The sequence below is a fragment of the Bos javanicus genome, chromosome 15 (assembly GCF_032452875.1).
Source record: "Bos javanicus breed banteng chromosome 15, ARS-OSU_banteng_1.0, whole genome shotgun sequence".
In the NCBI taxonomy this organism is placed as follows: Eukaryota; Metazoa; Chordata; class Mammalia; order Artiodactyla; family Bovidae; genus Bos; species Bos javanicus.
The window spans coordinates 21,613,515-21,637,121 of record NC_083882.1 but is presented as its reverse complement, the minus strand read 5'-3'; the positions used below and the strand labels follow the sequence as shown (position 1 = coordinate 21,637,121).

At 44.7% G+C, this 23,607-nt stretch overlaps 1 protein-coding gene and 1 long non-coding RNA gene across 2 annotated transcripts; one reads left to right on the top strand and one right to left on the bottom strand.

The window, feature by feature from the left end:
* Window positions 1-305: 305 nt before the first annotated feature.
* Window positions 306-7,139, top strand: LOC133261178 (uncharacterized). Its single transcript, XR_009741037.1, has 4 exons — window positions 306-405; window positions 2,980-3,099; window positions 3,183-3,358; window positions 6,639-7,139. It is a non-coding gene; the product is annotated as an uncharacterized LOC133261178 (long non-coding RNA).
* Window positions 7,140-8,577: 1,438 nt separating this feature from the next.
* POU2AF3 (POU class 2 homeobox associating factor 3) lies at window positions 8,578-18,119 on the bottom strand. Its single transcript, XM_061440041.1, has 6 exons — window positions 18,113-18,119; window positions 17,635-17,832; window positions 16,215-16,309; window positions 12,014-12,068; window positions 10,379-10,608; window positions 8,578-8,998 (listed from the first exon to the last, which is right to left on the bottom strand). The coding sequence occupies exons 1-6, from the start codon at window positions 18,117-18,119 to the stop codon at window positions 8,630-8,632; spliced, it is 954 nt and encodes a 317-aa protein (XP_061296025.1). The 3' UTR covers window positions 8,578-8,629.
* Between the last annotated feature and the right edge of the window lie 5,488 nt (window positions 18,120-23,607).

The window sequence follows — 23,607 nt, the reverse complement described above, 5'->3', positions numbered from 1 at the left end:
GGAGAGGAAGCCTCAGGGAAGGACAACCAAGCCCATTGTAGCTTTGATCCTTCCTGCAAAACACTGGGAACACAGAAAACCTCAGCCTTTTCATTTTCATATTCACAAAGCTCGGTGAGTGAGAGCTTAAAAACTTGTGGAGGAGACCTTTAGAGAGGCCACAGGGAGGACACTCCCCACCCCCTCTGCCACCATCTGAGTCTAGCTCTGCTTGCTAAGCCCGTGGCAGAAACAAGTGGCTCAGACGAGCCTGGCTCCTCAGACCCAGCTCAGACTGGCTGCAGCCGATGTGTGCTGCGCTGGAGGGAGGAGATTGGGATCAGGAGCCCCACGGCTCTCACCTGCCACACCCTTCTGCAGGTCCTCAACCCACTGCACTGCCCTGGGCCCGGACTCCAGTGAAAGGTTAGAAGGATGTCCTTGCTGTGTCTTTCTGTTTCAGGTCGAGGGTGGCAGACAGAGTGGTTTACTCAGGCTAGGGAGATGCTCAGGCTGGAGCCCTCTCACTTGATGGGGCCACTCTCTATGCCCTCCCCTCGCTGGGCTGTTGGAGCAGTTGGAGGCTTGCGGTGTAGGAGCAGGCTACCGCAGAAAGAAGAAACATTCCTGTGGCTTCCTCAGGCCCAAATGTACATGAAATAGAGACCCAGAGCCCCACAGAGAGTAGGTGGGTGTTCCCACCGCCTGGTTCAGTGCCTCAGTGGAGACGCGAGGAAGGTTACCCAGACAGAGCATGGCAGGAGGTCATCTGAACAAGTCTGATTGCATGTCCCAGCCACCGAAAGTCTTTTTGCAACATGAAGCAAGGAGCCACACAGAAAGAAGTTCAAAGGAAATAAGTGTTCACATGATGTCAGGCCCAGATTCCTTCTGGGTCGGAATTCTCTGATAGTATCAACCAGAGTGGGAGATGTTTACTGTTGGCCAGGATCTGTGCTTTTTATGAAACTTTAAAAAGTGCTTTTCAATAACCTTAGGAGTTTTGAAGGGCTACCAAAGGCTGGATTTTCTATTTGTCCTTTAAGGGGAACTAAACAATTAGGCCCATGTCCCTTCTGCCTCTTGCTCCCCAACCGCTCCTGCCCCCCAAGTCGTCTCTTCCTCAGTAGCTCCTTGTTGACCTGTAATGGCTTTTTGTGCAATAAAGAACTTCTCTGCCAGAAGACAGTCCTGTCCTGGGACAAGTCACTTTGCTGCTCTGGACTCAGTTTCCTCGCCTGTGGAATGAGGGTTGATTGGACAAAACCACTGGTTCTCAACACTGACTCTGCATTAGTATCTTCTTGGGAGGAGTCCCGAGAACATCTGAATGCTTACTTCATAGATACCCATACACCATGACACATAAATGCACACATGTATAAAGGGTGAAAGCTGCATAAGATTTGTAGTTTAGTTAACAGCATTGTACCAATATCACCTTCCTGATTTTGCTATTGTACTGTAATAAAAAGATGTCAGTCACCATTGAGAGAAGCTAGGTGAAGGGTGTATAGGACTCCAAGTATTTAGTATTATTTTTGCAACTTCTTGTACTTTGAAAATACAGAGTTGAAAAAATTCCTAATGCCCAAATTCCACCCCAGAGATTATGATTCATTTGTCCAGGGCTTGGATATCAGTGTTTTTCAAAACCTCCTTGGTGACTGTAATATGCAGCCACAGGGTTCAGAGCTCCTGAAATAGATGGTATCTGGAATCCTTTCCAGCCCTAAAATATTATCAGCCAAATTAATCTCAACCCTTCCTCAAACTATTTAAATGTTCAACGCGTAGGGGTCATTTTTATTTTTAAGTTTATTACCCACTGCATAAAGGTGTTCTTTTAATTTGTCCTAAAGTTACCCCTTGTCTGAGTGACCTACACTTTCATTCTCAAGCACTGTCATCCTCTAGCTGGATCTTGGAACTGCTGCTTCTAATTGATGTCCTTTCCCCAGGTTTCTTGCCTCTGCCATGGTTGACATTCATGGGCGGCAGTTCATTTCTCATTCACCCTAGACCACAAGCCCCTGCTTAGATGTGGCCAGCTCTGCACAGGTCTCACCAGATAAGGGTGAATTAGGCAGGCCTCCATTTAAATTCTCTTTACTTTATTCTCTGTACTTCCACCCAAACCTCTATGGGGAACCAGACTTTCCTGAACCATTGAGGTTAATCAATAGGAATTATAACATGGGAAATGAAAGATTCAAACCTAATGCTGAATGGGACTGTGCTTGGCATTTTAAAAAGAAACAAAAGCACCTCAAAGTTAAATCTCTCACAGGGAGTCCACTTGAGGATTTGCCCCTGTTCTAATGCTAAATCCCCTGTCCTCTGATGAACAGTCTTTTCAGAGAACACACATTTTTTGCACAACCACAGTGAAATTGTTACCCTATCCACCTTTAGGGAAGGTGTCATCCACGTACAAATTTATCTCTTTCAGTTATAGGGCAATCCTAGTAATTGAGTAACGCCCAGAAGAGCTCTTCTCAAAATCTGGCTTATTCAACCTCGAGTTACACAGCATGGGAGAGATGTGGGCTTCGCTAGGACAGATCTCTGTGGGCTTTGACAGGTCTAGTCCTGACAGGCTAAAGGCGAATGTTTTCTCTTTGCTCCTGATCACCCAGGTGTAAATAAACAGATGTCTCTCTCTCTCTCTCACATACACATATTTTCCAGGGACCAAGTGCACGTTCTCTATCCATATTAAGCAAGAGAAACTGTTTTCTGAATGGACACAGATTCCTGCCCTCAATGAGTTTAGAACTTTATTATTGTGCGAACCTATCTCCTCTCAGATTTGTTCATCTTCCAGCTCCTACATCTTGCCCAGAGGCCTACCGGGAGTAAGAAATGGGTTATGTTCCCTGCCTTTTAAAGCACAGAGCCGCCTAGCCCTGAACACCCTGCACCCCTGTCTTGCTGCACTAAACTCTAGTCTTTAGGGCTTTGTGATACCCTGCCCCTGACCAACTCTTGTTTCTTCAGCAGGGCATCTGTATTCTTCATCCATATGAAGAAGCGAGGAAGTGTGAAGGTTAATTTTCTTGAGCAGCCATGCCAACGTTGTGCAGGCATCACAGAGGGTTTGAGGATTTAGAAATCGTTGTAAGTCCATGTTTATTTTAATCTATAATAGTCAGAGTTTTCATTGGCTTTGATTCTAATTTATTTAACCTTCATCTTTCTAGAATGAATAATCACTTTAAAAACCATTTTCTACTGAAAAGAGGCACTGCATGGCCCCTCTCCTCAGCTCTGCCTGGCTCCATCATTCCAGTTATCTTTAATTGTACTTTGCTCTCTGATGTCTACTTGCAGTCTTAGGCCAGCTGACAAATGTCACTGCTCTGGGCCATTGATCGAGGTAATGGTTTCCAAATGTTTACTACTTTAAACTTTATCTCATCTCTCTCAGGCTTTAAGGTTTGACCCTAATATAAATTTCCTAAGAATTTGAAAATCAGTCCATGCCCATCCTCCCAGTTTTAAATTTTAAAAATCACATCCTTATTTCTTGTGTGTTTTTAAATTTAATTAAAAATTTTTATTAGAGGATAATTGCTTTACAATGTTGTGGAGGTCTCTGATGTACATCAGTGCAAATCAATTATCATCATATTTATATGCCCTTCCCTCTTAAGCCTTCACCACGATTCCGCACCTCTAGATCATTACAGAGTGCCAAACTGGGCTCCCTGTGTTACATAGCAGTTTCCAACTAGCTATCTGTTTTACACATGAGAGTGTATACATGTCAATGCTTCTGCCTCTCTGTGCCCACTAGTCCATTCTCTACGTCTCTCTTTTAAATTTTTGACTGAATTTTGAAGGCATGTAATCAGTCTTGCACATGATAAGCACTTAATCAATATTTTGCTTTATTAATGTTCCTAATGGTTCTGAATGGACTTTCCTGGTGGCTCAGACGGTAAAGCATCTGCCTACAATGTGGGAGACTCGGGTTCAACCCCTGGGTTGGGAAGATTTCCTGCAGTAGGAAATGGCAACCCACTCCAGTATTCTTGCCTGGAAAATCTCATGGACGGAGGAACCTGGTAGGGTATAGTCCATGGGGTCGCAAAGGGTCGGACACAGCTGAGTGACTTCATTTTCACTTTCAAGGGTTCTGAATAACAAAATTATTCATTCATTTGAACTTATATTTGTAACCTTATTAAATGTCTCTGTGGTATGAGGAACTGGCTACAAATATTCGTGTCCAGATACACATGCAACTTTTAGGGCAAAGATCAAATTCCAAATAGATTATTCCTCCACGTCTAATGCATGGAATGCATGCTGAGACTATTAGAAGGTCTGACTGTGGCATCAGATAAACAGAATTTGAGGACTCTGTCTTGATTTATAGGTTGTGTGACCATGGGCAAGTTATTTCATCTCTCAAAACAGCAATTTTATCATTGAGAAAAATGAGACCATTATAGTGTCTATCTTGTGTGGTTGTTTGAAGATTAAACAAGATAGGGCCCACTGCGTTGGCCCACAGAAAGAACTCAGTCCATATAAGCTATTATTAAAGCTTCTGAGTTCTTCCAAGTTACAAGGGAACAATCCAGACACGGAACATCAGTGTTATTTCGTTTTATTTTTAATTGGAGGATAATTACTTTACAACATTGGTTTCTGCCATACATCCATATCAGTGTTTTAAGTGTAGACAGAGGACCACCTAAATCAGAATCAACCAACGACTTACTGAATGAAAAAAAAAAAAGAATCAACTTAGATACATTTAAACAGGCAGATGCCTGGGCCCTACCACTGACTTACTGATCATGCTTTCTCACACCGAGGTGCTATTGTTCAGTCACTCAGTCCTGCCCAAACCTTTTCGACACCATGGACTGTAGCACGCCAAACTTCCCTGTCCTTCATTATCTCCTTGAGCTTGCTCAAATTTATTTCCATTGAGTCAGTGATGCCATCCAACCATCTCATTCTCTGTTGCCCTCTTCTCCTCTTGTCCTCAATCTTTCTCAGTATCAGGGCCTTTTCCAAAGAGTCTTCACATCAGGTGACCAAAGTATTGGAGCTTTAGCTTCAACATCAGTCTTTCCATTGAATATTCAGAGTTGATTTCCTTTAGGACTGACTGGTTTAATCTTGCTGTCTCAAGGGGCTCACAACAGTTTTCTCTAGCACCACATGTTGAAAGCATCAATTCTTCGGTGCTCAGCCTTCTTTATTGTCCAACTCTCACAACTGTATGTGAGTGACTATTGGAAAAACCATAGCTTTGACCACGTGGACCTTTGTTGGCAAGATGTCACTGTTTTTTAATACACCGTCTAGGTGTGTCATAGCAAGGAGCAGGTGTCCTTTAATTTCGTGGCTGCAATCACATCCACAGTGATTTTGGAGCCCCCAAAATAGAGTCTGTCACTGTTTCCACTTTTTCCCCATCAATTTGCCATGAAGTGATGGGGGTGGATGCCAGATCTTCGTTTTTTGAATGTTGAGTTTCAAGCCAGCTTTTTCACTCTCCTCTTTCACCTTCATCAAGAGGCTCTTTAGTTCCTCTTTGTTTTCTGCCATAAGGGTGGTGTGATCTGCATATCTGAGGTTATTGATATTTCTCCTGGCAATCTTGATTCCAGTTTGTGCTTCATCCAGCCTGTACTCTGCACAGAAGTTAAACAAGCAGGGTGACAGGTTAAACAAGCCTTGACGTACTCCTTTCCCAATTTTGAACCAATCTGTTGTTCCATGTCCGGTTCTAACTGTTGCTTCTTAACCTGCATACAGACTTTTCAGGAGACAGGTAATATGGTCTGGTACTTCCATTTCTGTAAGAATTTTCCACAGTTTGTTGTGATCCACACAGTCAAAAGCTTTAGCATAATCAATGAAGCAGAAGTAGATGTTTTTCTGGAATTCTCTTGATTTTTTTTTTATGATCCAACGGATGTGGGCAATTTGATCTCTGGTTCTCTGCCTTTTCTAAATCCTGCTTGAACATCTAGAATTTCTCAGTTCAAATACTGCTGAAGCCTAGCTTTAAGGGTTTTGAACATAATTTTGATAACAATTGTGAAATGAGTGCAATTGTACAGTAATTTGAGCATTCATTGGTATTGTCTTTGGGATTGGAATGAAAACTGACCTTTTCCTGGGCACCTGTATTTTATCCAGCTTCTTAGGCATCTATTGATGAGAAGCGTTCTGGGCTGTCTCAGAGCTGCTGTGCAGCTCCCATGTCACTGTGTGAGCTGCAGTGGGTAAGAGGCTAGGTGGACTGTGTCCATTGACTTTGTAGCGTGTCAGGTGTTCTGTGGCCCCAAATTTTTGCAAAGATCTTAAGGACCATTTTATATGCTTTGTGCTCAGTCATGTCTGACTCTTTGCAAACGCATGGACTGTATATAGTCTGCCAGGCTCCTCTGCCCATGGGATTTTCCAGGTAAGAATACTGGAGTGGGGTGCCATTTTCTATTCCAGGGGATCTTCCCAACCCAGGGGATTGAACCTGCATCTCTTGCATCTCCTGCATTGGCAGGTGGATATTTATCCACTAGCACCACCTGTGAAGTCCATTTTAAAGTTGGAGTTATTCATCATAATACACAGTAGAGATTTTAGCTCTTGTCTCACATTTTTAAAAAATGAATCTTTTTCCATGTCAGATTTAGGGGAAAAATTAAAGGACATGTGAAGAAAGAACCAGATACAAGGAAGCAGGAAGTGCTCTCAACGCTGCAAGGTCACCGATTCAGAAAGCAGAGGATAGAAGTGGGGAATGAAAAAAAGAATGGCATCCAGGAAAGAGATTTTGGTGCCAACCACTGGACATCTGTGTGTTCTTTGCTCTTTGTCTCTTTGGGGCAGCTGCTGGGGGTGGGTACAAGGTGTGCAGGGGCTTTGGGCTGTGTGCACAGACATTTGTTGACAATAGACCAGTTTCAGTTTGGTTTGAAACTATTAAAATTTTATTTTTATTGGTGTCTCAGAAAGGCAGTGATTGTTCTGTTCCCCTGGCACATCTATCCCAGAGGCAGGTTGTAACTCGTCATGTTTGCCCAAGCCTTAGTAGAGTCCCCAGGGAAGGGACAGTCAGATGGTGTCAGTTTGAAAGCAAATGTGTCTCCTGATCAAAAGAAACTCACTGAGGTGGAGGCTTGTCACCTTCTTCCCCTCCATCTTCCAGCTCTTGTGCTTGGCACCTTTTTTCCTGTGGACAGTCCGACCCAGCTGGAAAGCTCTGACTATTTGTAGGCAGCTGGGAACACAGTTTTGTGTCAACAGGGAGGTTGGGGTTTAATGGAGAATGATTCCTCAGGCTCCTGAGCAGTCTTTCACAAATGGCAGCTCAAACGTTTCACCAGCGGAGAGTAGGGAGCACTTCTTGGTATTTTTCAGACCCAAGCGCAGCCACTTATTGGCTGCGTGACAGTGGGCAGGTGGCTTAACTTCTCTGAACCTCAGACTTCTCATTTTGCTATCAATGTTATTGTGAAGATTGAGATGATGTGTGAGAAGATCAATAGACAATTCTGGCACATAGGAAGGGCTCGGAAAATGGTAGCTGTGGCCAGTACCAGTGGTACCAGTATTGCTTCCATTGTGCTGAACCTCAGGACATGGAAAATGCCCCCAGACCTCACTGTGAAGATGAAGTCCTGTGCCTTCATGCCCTCAACAAACAGGATTCAACAGTATAGTTTAGGACAGATAGCTTTAGTAGCTCCTCTTCACCTTGAAAGGCAGTTGGCCTTGTTCAAACAGATTAATCAGAGGAAGTTCAATTGTAAATAACATGGTCAATTCTATAAATCAATCTGTAAATAAGTGATGCATATTTAAAGACCTAAAGCAGAAATTCAGAAATAGAAAGTAACAAAGAATTCTAACCTTTGTGGTACATCAACTGCATGGCAGCTCTCAAGAGAAAGATTAAGTATTTGCCCTCGAAGTTTACAAAACAGGATTTGGGGTATGAAAAGAATTATCTACAGTTTAACCCTGCTGTAGGTATGATGTGCTTTTGAGGCATCTTAACCTTCCATTGACCACTGATACACGTGAGGAACTAATGATTCATACATGTCTTTCTCTGATGTTACCCCAAGATGTATACACTCGTCTAGCAGTGGAGGCTGAATGTCCCGTTTCAGCCATCACAGCTGTGTCTACCCTCCATGCCCACGGGAGCCAAGGCACCTCACCACATTAAAATAATTTTCAATCTGTGAACAAGTGGGATTAAATACTAAAGAGTAATTCTTGATTTCCAGAATAACTTGATATTATTCATATCAGTTGGGGAATGACTAGTGGAAAATTTAAAAAACAAGCCAACTTTTAGTAATACAAAATTATTTATTAGTTAAAAAATTATCATTTGTTCGTTACACACAAAAAAGTAAAACAACCGAATGTTCCCTACAAAAATTTTAACCGTTAAGCATACAAAGTAGGAGTGGCAGTATGACTGAGCCTAAGGACTCTGTCTTGATGCCTCAGTTAGTGTCAGAAAACCAAAAACGGTGACATGTAAACTGCACCTGTGATATTTTGTTAGCAGGTTGTATATTTTGAGTTGTCATCTAGAGGTGGTCAAAAAAGAAAAAAAAAAAAAAAGATGTACACGTCATGTTCCAAATAGGCGTCATTTCTATTAACTGTAGCAAATGTCCCAATTTGTTTCCCTCTTATAGAAATCACTGCTTGCTGCTGCGGAGGGAGCGAAATTCACATAGTCTGTGCTGGGGTAGGAAAAGCAGTCTGAGGCTCTGAAGGCGTCCAAGCGTTCGGCCTCACAGGAGGCACAGCAGCAGATGGAGGCGGGGGAGAAGCTGTCATACTGGGCGTGCGCGGGCGGGTGAGAGTAGGTGTAATCTTCCGACGGGTGGCCGCAGTTCCTGGTGTCCAGCTGCGGGAGAGCGGTGTGGCTCTCCGCGGTGTATGAAGGCAGCTGAGCAGGACAGTAATTGTAGTCTAAGGAGCTAGAGAGAGTGGAGGAATCCGAAGGCGATTCTGGCGTCGTCTAAAGAGATGAAAACCAAGGACCAAAAGGCGTGATAAATTAGACAGGATTAAAAGAACTGAATAGAGCGGATTTATTAACTCAGAGTAAAAGAACATTAGGGGTGAAAAAAAAAAAAAAGCATAACAAAACCATCCGACCCAACCCAAATCTGCAGAAGTAATTTTATTTGCTGGCTGTGTGATTTCATGACACCACATTCTCTATTTACCTATTTCTTTCCCAACAATAAACTGCCCTGCTTCACTGGCTTTCTTTGTTATAAGCATACTTTACAGGATGCTTTGTTCTTGAAACCACAAAATCCCATTGTGCGTGGTCACCTGCACATCAAATATTGCTTGTGCCTTGATGTAAGGGGCAGGTGGCACCCTGGATGTTTCTCCACACCCTTGACTGTGGAGAAGAAGGTGAATACACAGGGAGAGCTGGGATCCTCACAGAGCCAGTGTCTGGGAGGCTCCAAGACTCCAAAATCCTGTTATAGGCACTAAAGTCTTGTCCTCTGTGGAAAAAGGTACTTTCTGCTCCCTCTTAAGCGGGTCCACGATTGTTACTGAGAAAGCCTAACTTGGGAGCTGGAAGAGAAGTGGATATTTGGGGGGCCCTGTGTGTATATCCTGTAGAGTTAATTTCTTATCCCCTTAAAATTCACTTACTTACATGGACTTTTGACAAACCAAAAGCAAGAAAGAATTTATATTAAAAAAAACCCTGTTTTTAAGGTTTTTAACAGTATCTAAAAGACATCTTCAACAACTGGTAACTACCAATGGAAGCCTCACTCCATTTAAACTGATAACACATTTTCAATAATTTAAGGTCTGATATGAACAGACAATGTAAATGTTTTCAACTATTAGGGCTTCATTTTTTACCAACCATCTCAGACTAAAATGGGCTCTTATGCCTGTACCAGACCAATATGACCAGTTAGGAGAGCCAATTAAGTGTCAAAATAAAACAGAAATAGCTCCTTATCAGATGACAGTTTGCCTTGTTGACACAGCCTTAATTCCATTTTCTAGAACTCAAAAATCCAAGGGCCATTGTTTAAATCAGTAATTTCCAACAGAGAGAAGTCTGAATTTTACAGTTTAAAAACATTAAATGAATATTGCCAGGAAACCTTTTTATGGCCACACACCAATGTACTCTGGGCATAGCTGACTCAGGAAATCGTGATTACACGTGTTTCCACAGGTTTTTGCCCTTCAATATGTGGCTATTTCTACCTCTGTTGGGTTTTACATCAGTCTTTGCTGGCTTCCTGGATGATTTCCTTGTTGATAGCGTTTGTATGATTTCTCACGAGATGATACAAACTCTCTGCCCCATAGTAGGCAATAACAGGTTTTGTAAAGAACAGAGATAAATTACCAGGCTCTGGTTAAAGCAGAAAGGGGCAGCTTGGAAGCTGTCTGGGAAATAGTGTGGAGTACTTTGCATGGAACTGAGCGAAGGATCCGGGTGTGTCTCTGGCTGAAGGTAGGAATCAAATATCTGGTCCAGAAAACCTGGGTTTTCTTCACAAGAAACACAACTGGAAAATTCTCGGGGTTGGAAATAATTGGGTGTGGAAGGAATTGGTTCAGGCTCAAAATACAGTCCTAGAAGAAAAATGAACAGGAGAGGTTTTGGTTTAAAAACCGCACTTACATATTTGAATGGAGTTCTAGTCTATATTCTGAATATTTCCTACATCTAGAGGGAAAAGGGGAAAGTTTGAGAAAAGTAAATAGGCAGGCAATTTGGATTTTAAAAGTTGCCTTAGTTAATTCAAGCCCAGTGGAATGAATCTGATTAATAACTTGGAGATTTATTCAGAAGGTGAAAAGAAAAGAATGGTGATCCAATTTTTGTCCAACTGTCACAGCCAAGCTCAAACTTTCACTGTCCACTTTCTTGGACTATAAGCACCAACATCCAGCCCCTATCTGCAGTCCACATGAACCTCATCTCTCAAAAGTAAACTGTAGAGTTGCTTGAGGCTTTAAGAAAACTGATGCCATGGCAAATAATCCTCTTGATCTAGGGTTAATTGTTTTCTAAAAGTTTTCACACTGAGTGACGAACTGAACTGAACTGAACTTATATTTTGAGGAGTATTATAAATGGCAACACAAATCATAAAAGGGAGAAACCAGGAATACAGAATACAAACTAGTATTGTTTTATATTACAAAAGGCAAAAATGTTTCCTTAGTGAACACATTACGTTACACGTGATCAAGGAATTAATCTAAGTGCTTAAATACAAAACAAGAATAGCTCCAAAAACATGACTCCTTTTCCATTTTAGTATTAATAGGCCCCAATTCTGATTATTATCCTGAAATGCTCAAAGAAGATAGGCTTAGAGGAATGACGGAACACTGGAGGTTTTGAAGTCTCAAGGCTCCTTTAAGGTTAAGTTAAAGTGGCACATTCAGTGGGGAGTTCCCATAGCGCAGGTTTCCTTATAGATGACCTCCCTCAACTCTGAGCTGCGAGTGGCATGGATAGGAGTGTTTATGCAATAGCGTTATTCGTAATGGGCTGAGAAAACACACTTGTTTGAACTGCTTTCTGGGAAGAGAGTAAAGGAGGGGAGGGAAGCCCCTGTCGGCTAGAAACTAAGTGAAACAAGAGCAAAGGCATTATTCTAGGACCTTGGGATGTCCGGTTTTCCACCTAATAGTACACTTAAAAGATAACAGGTTTCAGAAAGCAATTCTGATCTTTTAATCAAGATTAGTTACTTGGAAATGAGGACCTGGAACTAATGTGAGGAACAAGCTCTTGGGACAGAGTAGAGAGCAGAGAATACAGTTCAGAAATGAGGACAAAATGTTGTACCTGTTTCCTTGCTGGGCTTATATTTGGAGTCACCATGCCTTTTTTTTCACCTTCTGATTGGTTGGATTCCAATTAAATGGTGGTGCCTATCTTAACCCCTGAATCAAGTACTAAAAGCCTTTCGAGATGGACTTTTGCAAGTGTTTTTGAGGGAATTGTAAGGCTGGCTGTACTGACCTGCAGAAGATGGTGGGACTGGGTCTGAAAGGTGGACACTGTTGCCTCCGGACTGCTGCCAAAGCAAGATGACCACAAAGCAAAGTGAAATAAGAGTTCTTTAAAGGGAAAGCTAAAACATTTTGACATGAACTATGTTGCCTTCTACTTTAAGGTAAGCCAGATCCTTTCTTCTTAAAAAACTTGCCGTTGTGAAATACAACCGATGTTATATCGTATTCATATTCAACTTTTATTTTTGCTTGGGGATTTTTTTCTAATGTCTCCCACTTAAATTTTTATTAATTTTGATAAAAATTAATTTAAATTATTTTTATATTACATAAATGAACAATTCAAGAAAACTCAGTAGAGAGTCTATTAAACTATTTAATTTAAAATTAATAAGGACTAACATTTATTTAATCCCAACTAGCTATAACTCAGTCAATCATTTTCCTCAAAATTTTCTTACACTATCTGTTGGCTTAATCTTGGATAGCTTAAAGTAGTCACATGTTCTTCCTAGCTATGATATAACAGAAAATATTTTCTTAAAGTTGTAGTCAGTAACCTGTAGCTTATCTACATTGTACTTAATGGTTGGGAAATATTTTACTTCTCTGGACTTTTTATGCTATCTTCTATAAAACTTGCTTTTTTTCACTACAATAGATACCTGAAGTTTACGAGTCTGTTCCTTTTAACTATTCAAAGTAAAGCAGCCTGTGTCTTCTGGTTAAATTAATAACTGTACTAATCGAGTAATTTAGGACTTTTTTATTTTAGGTTTCAGGTGGTGGCTTTAAAGTTTAAAGGGACCAGCCAGCCTTGCTCCGAGAGTCTGTGCCAGGAAGCAGAGCTCCGCATGCCTGTCTCCTGTCTCGCGGGGTACACTCACAGCTGTACACTGAGCCCCTGGGAGCCTGCACACTCAGTCGCTGCTGAAATAGGAGGTGGTGTTAATTTTGAAAACGATCCATGCTGTAATGTCATGAACCAGGAAGCTGGAATCCTTCACCAGCTCTTTATGCAAATATTTGGCTGCAGCTTGAGCTCAAGCACTTGGAAGGAGTGGGTTTTAAAAACTCGGCTTCATTGTAGAGCTCTCGTTAACCCCATTCCTCCCCCGGAATGGTCCCTTTGTAGACCTCCCCAGGTTATCTCCCTCAGGTATGTTTACAATATCCTACGTGATATTATCTCGCTAGTCATGGGTTCACTTTCTACTCTGCTCCAAGAAAACAAAGACAGTCTCCTTTCCCTAGATTTCAAACAGCGCAAAAATCCACAATCTATGATTTATAAAAACACATCATCTGTTTAAAAAAATTAATAGTAGAAAAGGGTAAATTATGTTTTTTGGTAAGTACTAATTCAAGTTTCTCTTTATCCTGTAGGTGAGAGAGTTGTGTGTGTGTGTGTGTGTGTGTGTGTGTATGTGTGTGTGTGTATGTGTGTGTGTGTATATGTGTGTAGGGCTGTTTGTAAACGGATTCTGCTGAAGTAAGTTTTTGAAATTGACAAATCTGACATGCATGTGTGTCTCCTGGCACAACTGGATACCTTAACATTTGTCTCAATCTATAACTTCCATCCAGGATTGCCTTCTTAAAATTTCAAATTGTGGATACTACTCTGTTTTTACAACAAATTATGATAAATTTCTTCCTGCTTTACATATTTGATAAAAAAATCAACTCTTTCCTTGGCTTTATGCTTCCCAAAGGTCTCCTTCAACCACTGAACAAATTGGAGATGATCTCTGTTAAACCAGAAGCAGGCATATATACACTATCCCCTTCTATGTGCCATCCATGTCTACTGACTATACCTCCTAGGCTTCCTAGAATCCCAGATCCTTCTGCTGGTTCCCAGTGAGGAATTTTACATCTGACTCTCATAGTTAAATCATCTCTGTGTTACTCCTCCATGCCTATGAGGACCTGGGTGGATATCATCTTCCAGAAAGCAAAGTTGGGGCCAGCTTTGCCCTGCATGTTCCTGCAAGGCACTGGTTTAGAAGTACTGCTTGATTATTTTTCAGAGAGGAATTCAGAAAAATTTAGATAAGTCAAACTGCTCTAGGGAATAGATACTGGTCAGATACACAAATGAAATGTTTCAGCCTTGCTTTCATTCCAGCAGCTAGCTAACAGGGAAACAGTGGCCAAACCAACCCGGAAGTGGCCAAGAATAATACAGTAGCCACGTGCAAGTGGTGCTTCTCCAGGTTGCAGCTGGAGCAGAACTGTACAAGGTCCCAAAGCCCCCTAATGAAAGATTACATTTTGTTAGGAACATCCTGATGATTTTTTTTTCTTTTTTGGCACCACTAGTATATCCTAGTTCCTTTGTTCCTGGTTTTATTAATTTTAAAGTAATCTCTGAAATAAAGGAGTTGGTAGTTAAGGCTACAAGACTCCTGCTCAGTACAGCTGGATCTGCAGGAAGATGAATTTAGGGAGCCAACAGGTGGGAAAGTTTTTTTTTTTTTTCCAAAGAATAAGCAGGTCTTGGTCCCACTTTTTGCTCTACCATTAGCAACTGTAAGGCTTTGAACTTTAGCTGTAATAGAGGCATACAGATCCCTGATCCACTCACCTCTCCTGGTTATTATAAGAACTAAAAGAAATAGTGAGTGTGCAAAAGTGCTTTAAAAGAACCACTGGAAAGCCCTCTACAAATGGAAGAAAGTTTAAAATTTTAGCATGAGCTGAAGTTCTACATATGGAGGTACTGCCTTTGCATGCATGCTCACTGGCTCAGAAGTGTCCGACTCTTTGCAACCCCACGGACTTCGCAACCCGCAGGCTCTTCTGTCCATGGGATTATCCAGGCAAGAATACTGGAGTAGGTTGCTATTTCCTCCTCCAGGGGATCTTCTTGATCCAGGGATTGAACCTACATCTCCCGTGTCTCTTACATTGGCAGGTGGATTTTTTTTTTTTTTTACCACTGAGCTACCTGGGAAGCCCACTGACTTGACATCCAGCAAATATAAAATTTGTGCTGCCCATGCCATATCACAGCAACCTCTAAACTCTGAGCAAAGGGTGTGAGTGAACACTAGTGAATATCTGGCTTTTAACTTCTGATTCTAATTTTATTTTAGCTACTTTTCACAAATAATAATAATGACAGCTAACATGTATTGAGCACTTTCTAAGTGGAAAGTGTTCTTCTAAGTGTTTATGTGTAATAACCCATTTACTCCTCACAAAATCCCATTATCTCCAGCTTAAAGATGAGGAAACCGAGACATGAGAGACTGAGTAACTTGCTCAAGCCTTCACACAATGGAGGAACTGAGGTCTGAACCCAGTTCACTGGTTTCAGAACCTGTGTTCACCACCGCTACAGCATCTGCATCTTCCCTAAAAGGCCCATTTTATGAACTCAGGCATTGCACACAAACAGCACTGGACACAAACACTGTTGTGGGACAGATGCCAATAAGCTGAAGACAGGACCAGTCTTAACACTGGCAATATGGGCCCATCCTTCGTATCTGAATCTACACCCAAACCAACCCAAAGGCAACTGTGTGATCAAGGGCTCTAATTGCCCTCTCTTGGGGGAACCACCCTATTTATTTGGTTCTGCTGCTGAACATTCTTGCTAGTATCTTCTGCTTTAGGATGCACATAAAGTGGTAGGTACCCTTATGACTGCCCAGGTCTATCTCATAACCCGGAACTGCTTAAGGCTTCATCACATATAAGGAGGTGGTTCTATATCCCAAGCTGTCTCCTCTGAGGCTACACAGCCCCTTTCAGCTAGGTAATTTCAGTGCTTGGGATCAGAAAAATGAGGACAGAGAGTGCGGTGGGGGGGGGAGGTTCCATGGAGAATCGCCCCATGAAGGGCTTCCTAAAAGGACATTTCTGGGAGAGATTTCCTTTGCCTATGTGAGGGCACATACACTATCTTCCTACAGAATAAGAACCTACTTACCTACTGGCTGCTTCTCTCCCTGCATTGGACCAACACGATCGACTATGATCAGTGAGGGCTGGACTCCCCCAGGTCCTGAGCCCTACAACATGTCTGTTCTCTGTGGTGAAGTGGGATGAAGGTGGGCACAGATGTTGTAAGATCAGCTAAAGAAGGCCAGGTCTGGGGATGGTGATGGGCCCAGGGAGGCCTCCTACACTTTCCCAGACACAGGGCAGAATGAAGCAGAACACCATTTGGGAACAAGTGAAGGGTTTATGCTTACGGTTCCCCCTGAGGCTGCCTGGTGTGCCCTTCTCTGCTGCAGCAGCTCCTTCACTGTGATCTTCACCCGGACACCTTGATACACCTTAGGTTTTTCTGGGGAAAGGCAACTGAGTCAGTGGTCAAGGGTAAGGTCTGCAGTGTCAGGCAAGGGTGTAGGGGTCTTTATAAACTATGGCATCTAACGCCAGATCTCTAGGACTGGATAACACAAAGAGAATGCTAAAAGGCAGATGGGAAAGAAACTCAAATTCCTCAAACTTGAAAGGATGAAGAGATTACCATGGGCAGGTTTCAGGGCCCCAGTGGAAACAGAACCTATGGAAATCTGTGGGCCCACCCGCCCCAGGCTGGGCACAGGTTTTTCTGCTCAGGAACGTGGAGACCAGTCTAGGGAAGCTCTCCTCCTTGGCTCAGTTAGGGAAACCCAGGGTTCTGGTCTGAAAGAGAGACCGGGGGAGGGGCTGGATGCATCAGCACTGACCTAGCCCACCCGACTCCCACTCCAGTGGAAGTTCCGAGTCCCTTCCTTTCTCACGGGACCAGTCGTGGCTTCTGGGGAGCCTCTGACTTCAGTGTGCCCCTGGTCTGGAAGCCAGCCCTGGGGCAAGCAGCGAGCGGGTGGGGTTTGGCCGACCCTGGGCCCTTGGATCGGCGAGGAGCTCAATAGGCTGAGCCCAGTAAAGGGACCAGACTTGAGAACTGCCCCCCTCCCTCCCGTCTTTTTCTCCTGCCTCCTCTCTCCTTGCCCCCTTTCTGCGCCTTCGCCTCTTTCCCGCCTCCCTCCTTAGGCCCTGCTCCTGCTCGCCCCTTTTCCCGTCTCTCCCCACCCCCTCCCTTTCTGAGGCTGGCATTTCCCTGCGGCGCCCAGACTCCAAGTCGAGTCCGCGCAGCGCGAGCCCTGGGGAAGCGTGCGGGGCGGCCCAGGACCGCGCGCTCTCGGCAGGGAAGCCGCCCTCTAGAAGGGGCCGCCCGGGGCTGCCCGGCTGCCGGGAGAGGCCGAGCGCCCGAGGGGTCGGCGGGGAGGGCGTCCTGCGCGCCGGGAGCTCCGGGCAGCCGCGGCCCCGAGTGGCGGGTGGGGGGACTCGGAGCCGCGGTGAGTTGGTCGGGCCGGGCGAGCGTTCGCGGGGAGGTGGGCGAGGGAGTCCGGGCGCGACCCCGGCCCTGACCTCGACCCCGGAGTGCGCGAGCGCGGGACAGGCGCGCGGGGAGGGGGCGGGCCGCGCAATCGGCCGGAGCGCCCGCGACCGTGTCGGGCCGCCAGCGCCTCGCCTGGTCACTGCTGAGACCGCCGCAGGACTGGTGGGAGCCCCCGGGACCCGGCCCCGGGGGCTAGACGTCTCCCCCCGGAAAAGGAGGTCCTGAGTTCGTCGCCCAGACCCAGGGGATCCGCATCTGGCCCGCGGGGCTGGGCGCCGCACCCTTGCCGCCATCCACCGTCTCCCGGAGACTTCCTCCCCGGGTCCGCGGCCCCAGGGGCAGCGAGTGCGGCCCGGGGTCCGCGCAGGAACCGCCACGGCCCGGCTCTGGGCGGCCGGCGCGCGTCCCGGGCTCATCGCGAGCCTCTAGCTCCCCCCGCCGCCGCTGCTGCGCGCGCAGAGTTCGCTCAGCCGACAAGTCCCAGGGTCACATCTGTGGCCAAGTGAGAGGGCCGGTGGTGGACCGCGGGACGCGGACCGCCACGGCGGCCAACTCGGTCTCTGGGCCTCTGCCCTGGGGACCAGGCGCCGAGTGGGAGCGGCCACAGCGTGGCCCGTGCCCTCTCCAGATCCCGGGCTCCTACTTGCATGCCCTGACTTTGTGCCTCTCTGTTCCATGCAGGAAAAGTCGTGGAAATACACCCGTATCAAAACGCCCCTCGCCCTCGTGACCCTACCCCAGAAGAAGCAGTCGAGTTACCCGACATCGTGGTCAGCAGAAGCTGAGGCGGTGGCTGGATGCTGCAGCTGCAGGGACTCAGCGTGGAGGAGGGCTCCTGTGCAGGGGGAGAAGCAGAGATGCAACATTTTTAAAGTTTCACAAAGCATCCAGCTGCACCCAGGTTCCTGGAGCAGGAGACAAACAGAATTAATGTTTTATACCTTCGGGTATAGGTTTGAGTTTTTTCCCCCTCATGCCAAGTATTTAAAACCTCTAGAAACCCATGATTTGACAATCAATGATTGCGCGATACTTTCAATTTGAATATTCAAAGGCTTAACAAAATGGACTATCTTCTGCAGAAATCCTGCACACAGGCACCCCAGGGAGAGTCCAGAGAAACAGGGAGTGAGACCCCTTTGGGTCCTGACCCTTGCTTTTACTGTATTTTGAGCATTTTGCCCACCTCCCCACAGAGAGAGCAGGAATCCTCAAAGATGCTCTGTGTTTCTGCCTCAAAGGGAGCTCTGGGATCCATGAGTGACCTAGGCTGCCCTTCATGTCCACCTGAGCCAGACTGACTGGGCTGACTGGTTTCCATCTCCTCAGTCTCTGTTTTAAGGGAAAATCTCAGGTTTTGGGGAGTGAACATGGCAGCCAGTATGTATGGCCTGGCAAGGAGTCACTCTGTGCCCAGGTTGCAGGCTGGAGGCCTGCAGAGGCCTTCGCTCTGTGCCTCATCTCCTTCTGGCCCCGCCTGGCCACGTGCCGGCTTCCCTCCCCTTTTCCCCCGCTCTCTGTCTGTGCCCCAGACACTGGGGTTTCAGTTCAGAATACCTGCACATTAAGACCCTTTGCTCCTCCCCACAGAGCTGGGGATGCCTCTGGGGCCTCACCCTCTGGAGAGTGTCTGAGTCTGGTGGTTTTTCACTATGAAGTTCCCTTTTTGTTTTTTTTCCTCTCCTTTTCCCCCTCTGGAACCACCCCTGCCTTTTGGCCACAGGAGCGTGTGTTGAGAAAGGATGATAAGCTTGGCTTCTGCTCACTTTAGCTGAAAGGATATGGATTTGGGTTCAGGCCTTCACACTTTGGGTGAGAGGTGGGAGGGCTTTGAGGTCAGCTGCCCCTTCGGTCCCAGCCTAATCCCCTCACAAATGACCTGAGATTGCGCTGGGTTATGTTCTCCAACCACCTGCTGTACCTTTTCTCTGTGATTTGGAAGCTTGAGAAGATATAAGTGGCCCAGAGAGCGAGTGGGTGCCAGGCCAGATCCTCTCCTAGCCCCCAAGGGGAGGCAGAGTGGAGTTCCCTTTCCGGGTAAGCCAAGACATTTCCATGTTGCCAGGACAGGCAACACTTATAGGCTCCTGTTCTTTATTCTCTGAAATGCATAAAGTGGATTTGAGCATAAAAATACCCAGATGCTCTGGGATGTGTTGGTTGCAGGGTGGAGCACACAGAGTGGAGAAAGGAGTTCTCTAAGAGTGACAAGACACCAAGAGTGTGATGGGTAAGTTGCCTGACAAGTGGAGCCATGTCTCCGGGAGGAGATCAGGGCTGGGGACCCTTGAGGTGGCCCCTGGCAGTACATTTGTCACGAGTCCACCCGGAATCTGTCAGCTCTGGAGCTTCTTTCTCCAAAGGCACTGAGCCTGTGTTTTCCTGATGGACCTCAGGACCAGCCTGGTGAGGAGGGGAAAGCCACCGGGAGTTTAGAGAGGAGAGCCCCTGTTTCCTTTCTCCATGCCCTGTTGTGCATGGGCATAGCCCTTCTCAGGAAACAGTGAGTCAAGCAGCGTAGAATTAGGGACAGTCTCTTGTCCATCTAGCTTCTTCCATGACTTCTTTTTTGCCCTCCTTTTTATTTTATACTTATTTTCTTTTGGCTTGCTTTAAATAAAATCTTCTCTTGCACCTTTGTGTTATTATTTTTTTTCTGGGTTTCTTTTTTTTCCATCTCTCTTTTTGTCATCACTTTCCTCCATTCCTGATCTGCATTGCTGTTTTTCTCCTGGGCTTTGTGTGTGTGTCTGTTTTCCCATGTTCTGGGGCGCTGTCTCAGTTTTTCAGGCTTAGTCGCCTTCCTAATTTCTCCTTTTATGTGGAGATGGGCGGGGATGGCAGGAGCCATAGAGTGCCCTTAGCGACATCATGGAAACTGATGGTGGTGACTGGTTGCCCTTTGGAGAAGGCAGGCAGGGCTGGGTGAGAGGTGAGTGGTGTGGAGGCCACAGGCTCTGTAGGGACAGCAGAGACTTCTCTGTCCCTTCCTCCAGAAGCCTCTGCGCAAACCAGAGCAGCAATTCTGGGGGCTTCTGCGTTGGCCCCTAGCTGAAGTGATGGATGTTCCAGTGCTGTGGCTGGCTAGCAGCTTTGGAAAACTGATTTCCTTAGGCTGGAGCCTTGATTTGAGAAACAAGGCCCCCCTCCCGCCTCAGTTTGTAGCCTAACATTAAGGAGTTTGGTTTCCACTGTTTCTATAATTGCAAAACCCTAGCACAGATACTTAAGAGCCAGATACCACGCCTGTAGAGGTGAGGGAGCGTTCTTTCTAACTTGCGTTCGTAAATTCTCCTTGTGGGGCCATGTGAGTCTTGTGGCCTGGAGCAGTGAGCTCGGTTCTGAGACCCCATAGCCTTCAATGTTCCTCATGGACTTTTTAGAGTTTGTTCTTCACTGAGTGTTTGTTGCATGTTACGCACTAAATGGTAGAACCTCCCCAGATCCAAGACGAGGAAACAGGGTCAGAGGGATGAGCAACACGGTCAAGATTACTGAGCAGGTACATGTAGGAATCAAAGTTTCATAAATCCCTTACTCTTAACTATTATAGTTATCTCCCTGATCTTTTATAGCAGACGCTTTCAAACTTTTTAGACTTCAACCTACGACTAAGAAATTCATCTTACACGTTCACAAACTATAACAGTATTTATATGTTTATAGAATAAATTTTCGTGGAACAATGTACACCTATGTGTGTAAGATGTTCTGAAATTTTCTGTTTCATCTTTTCCATCTCATATTATTTAGGAAAAATCTATGTTGATTGGGAGTCGCTGAGATAATATAATGATCCGCTGATGAGTTGTGACTAACATTGGAAAATACTGGCTGTGAGACATGCAGACCCACTGGTCAGAGCTTTGAACAGCACATGCTGTTGCGTGTGGACAGTGTGTGTGCTGTCTGCTGTGCTGTTGGCATGTGTGGGGAGGCTGGGGCAGTGCAGATACTGACTGGAGAGTGGTCTGTAAACACTGGGGTCACCGGAACCCGAGAAGAGGCTGCCTGGAGGGGAGGAGGAGCTGCTAATTATGCTAATGACAGCTTGTGTGCCTCGGACTGGGAACTCTTCTTTCTTGCTGGGGGCATGTGCTGTGCTTAGTCATTCAGTCGTGTCCAACTGTGTGTGACCCCATGGACTGTAGCCCTCCAGGCTCCTCTGTCCATGGGGATTCTCTAGGCAAGAATACTGGAATAAGTTGCCATGCCCTCCTCCAGGGGATCTTCCCAACCCAGGGATCAAACTCAGGTGTCCCACACTGCAGGTGGATTCTTTACCATCTGAGCCACCAGGGAAGCCCAAGAATACTGGAGTGGGTAGACTATTGCTTCTCCAGGGGAACTTACCAACCCAGGAATTGAACTGGGGTCTCCTTCATTGCAGATGGATTCTTTACCCACTGAGCTACCCTCATGGTTACCTGCTAAGTGTCTGCCCTGAGGTCCTGATCATCCCTTTGGAGTTTTTAGTAAAAGACTGAAAAATAAAATGTTGTGGACTTTAACAGTTTCTCTTGCCTCAAAATGTAACATAGGGTCCTGATGTTTTGATGTTTAAAGGGATCTCTGAGGTACTGAGACAGACTTGGCGTGTTTTTCAAACATCCCTGCTGGTGGTCGTCTGGCCTAGCTCTTGGGGTCAGCTGTAGGCCTGTAAATGAGTCTTAAGGAAATGGGAGCTCACTGCATGTCAGGCAGCCTGTTCCACTGCTGTAAATATAATGATCACAGGCTGAGCAAAATCCAATGTGTTGTGTTAGTCGAGCACCATCTACATGCTTGGCCTGGTATCAAGCACCAGGAATACAAAGACAGATAGTCCTGCTTTCTGCCATCAACTGCTTGGTGAGTAATGTGGATTACCTGTTCTCCCACTTCCACACTGCTGCTCCTTCATTATGGGTCTGTCCAGTACATTCATTGGTTCATTCATTCATTCAACAAGTGTATAATGATGACCTGCTTTGACCAGGCCCAGAGCTAAGCCTGAAGAAGTTATCACACTTCTTCCACTCCTACTGCAAACCTTTTCTTTTTGAGGTTCACCATCCATAGTTTCTCTAAGTCTTCATGTATTGCAATATTTCAGATCTCTGAGCCACTGATCTTAGAAACTCTTAGTTGGTCCTTGACTGTCTTGAAGTCCTGTAGCACCAAAATAATGGGAATAGCATACATTTCTTTTTAAAGTTTTAAGCTGAATATTTTAACTGAAAAGTTTTGCAGGCTTTTGTATGCAAATGACACTGTAAAGCATTATATTTTCCCCCCAAAGTAGGAGATTTTATTAAATTACACACATTTGACACATGGATATGGAAAGACTTTCAGTATTAGAAAAAGAAGGAGTTTATTCCCTCTAAATTTGACTATGGCTGTAAATTCTCTTTATTAATGCAAAGTTCTTTTGTCATTCTTACTGAGGAACACTGTTACCAAACCTGTGGGTAATATCAAGTTCCAGAAATACGGAGGAAACAAGTACTTACTGGGACCAGTGTGAATGCTGGTCTGTATGAAAAGGACCAGGAAAACTATTATACGAAGGTTATTTAATGATCTGTGGTAAGTCAAACTCTTTCCATAAAAGAGATTCAAAGTTTTTACTTTAAGAGACTTCCATGGGGATGAGCATTGGATAGTTTATCATTTAGGAAGATACCATCAAATTCTTCTTGAAAAGCTCATCTTTTACTTAAAACATTTTTATTACGCAACATTTAAGACATACAAAAGCATTGAGATTACCACGATAAAAGCCTATGAATATATTATCAAGGTTAAGAAATATTATCAAGGCTAAGAAATAAGTAATCACTCATTTATGTTTAATTTTTTGGATTTTTTTCCACCTAAGATATTTGATTGAGAGAAGGCTATCGATTTTCCTAAGGTGAAGAGCTAATTCTTAGATATTATTTGTTTTATCCACATTTTTTCCTTTCGGAACTTGGACATTTTTTACCTCTTTTCCTTGTAATATACTGACAATTGCATATTGCAAACCCACATATCTTATTTATCAGAAATTATGAATAAAGGACACTTTAATATCAAAGATCAAATAAGTCTCATCATTTACAAATAAGTATAAAAGATTTTCTTATTTAATCTGATCTTTAGGGATTCTAATTCTTAATCTATTTATCATATTTGTTTTAATCACACCAGATATAATACCAAACATTGAGTAACTTTTATTTCTAAGAATTCTCAGTAATATGTACAGTCTACATAGATCCTAAATG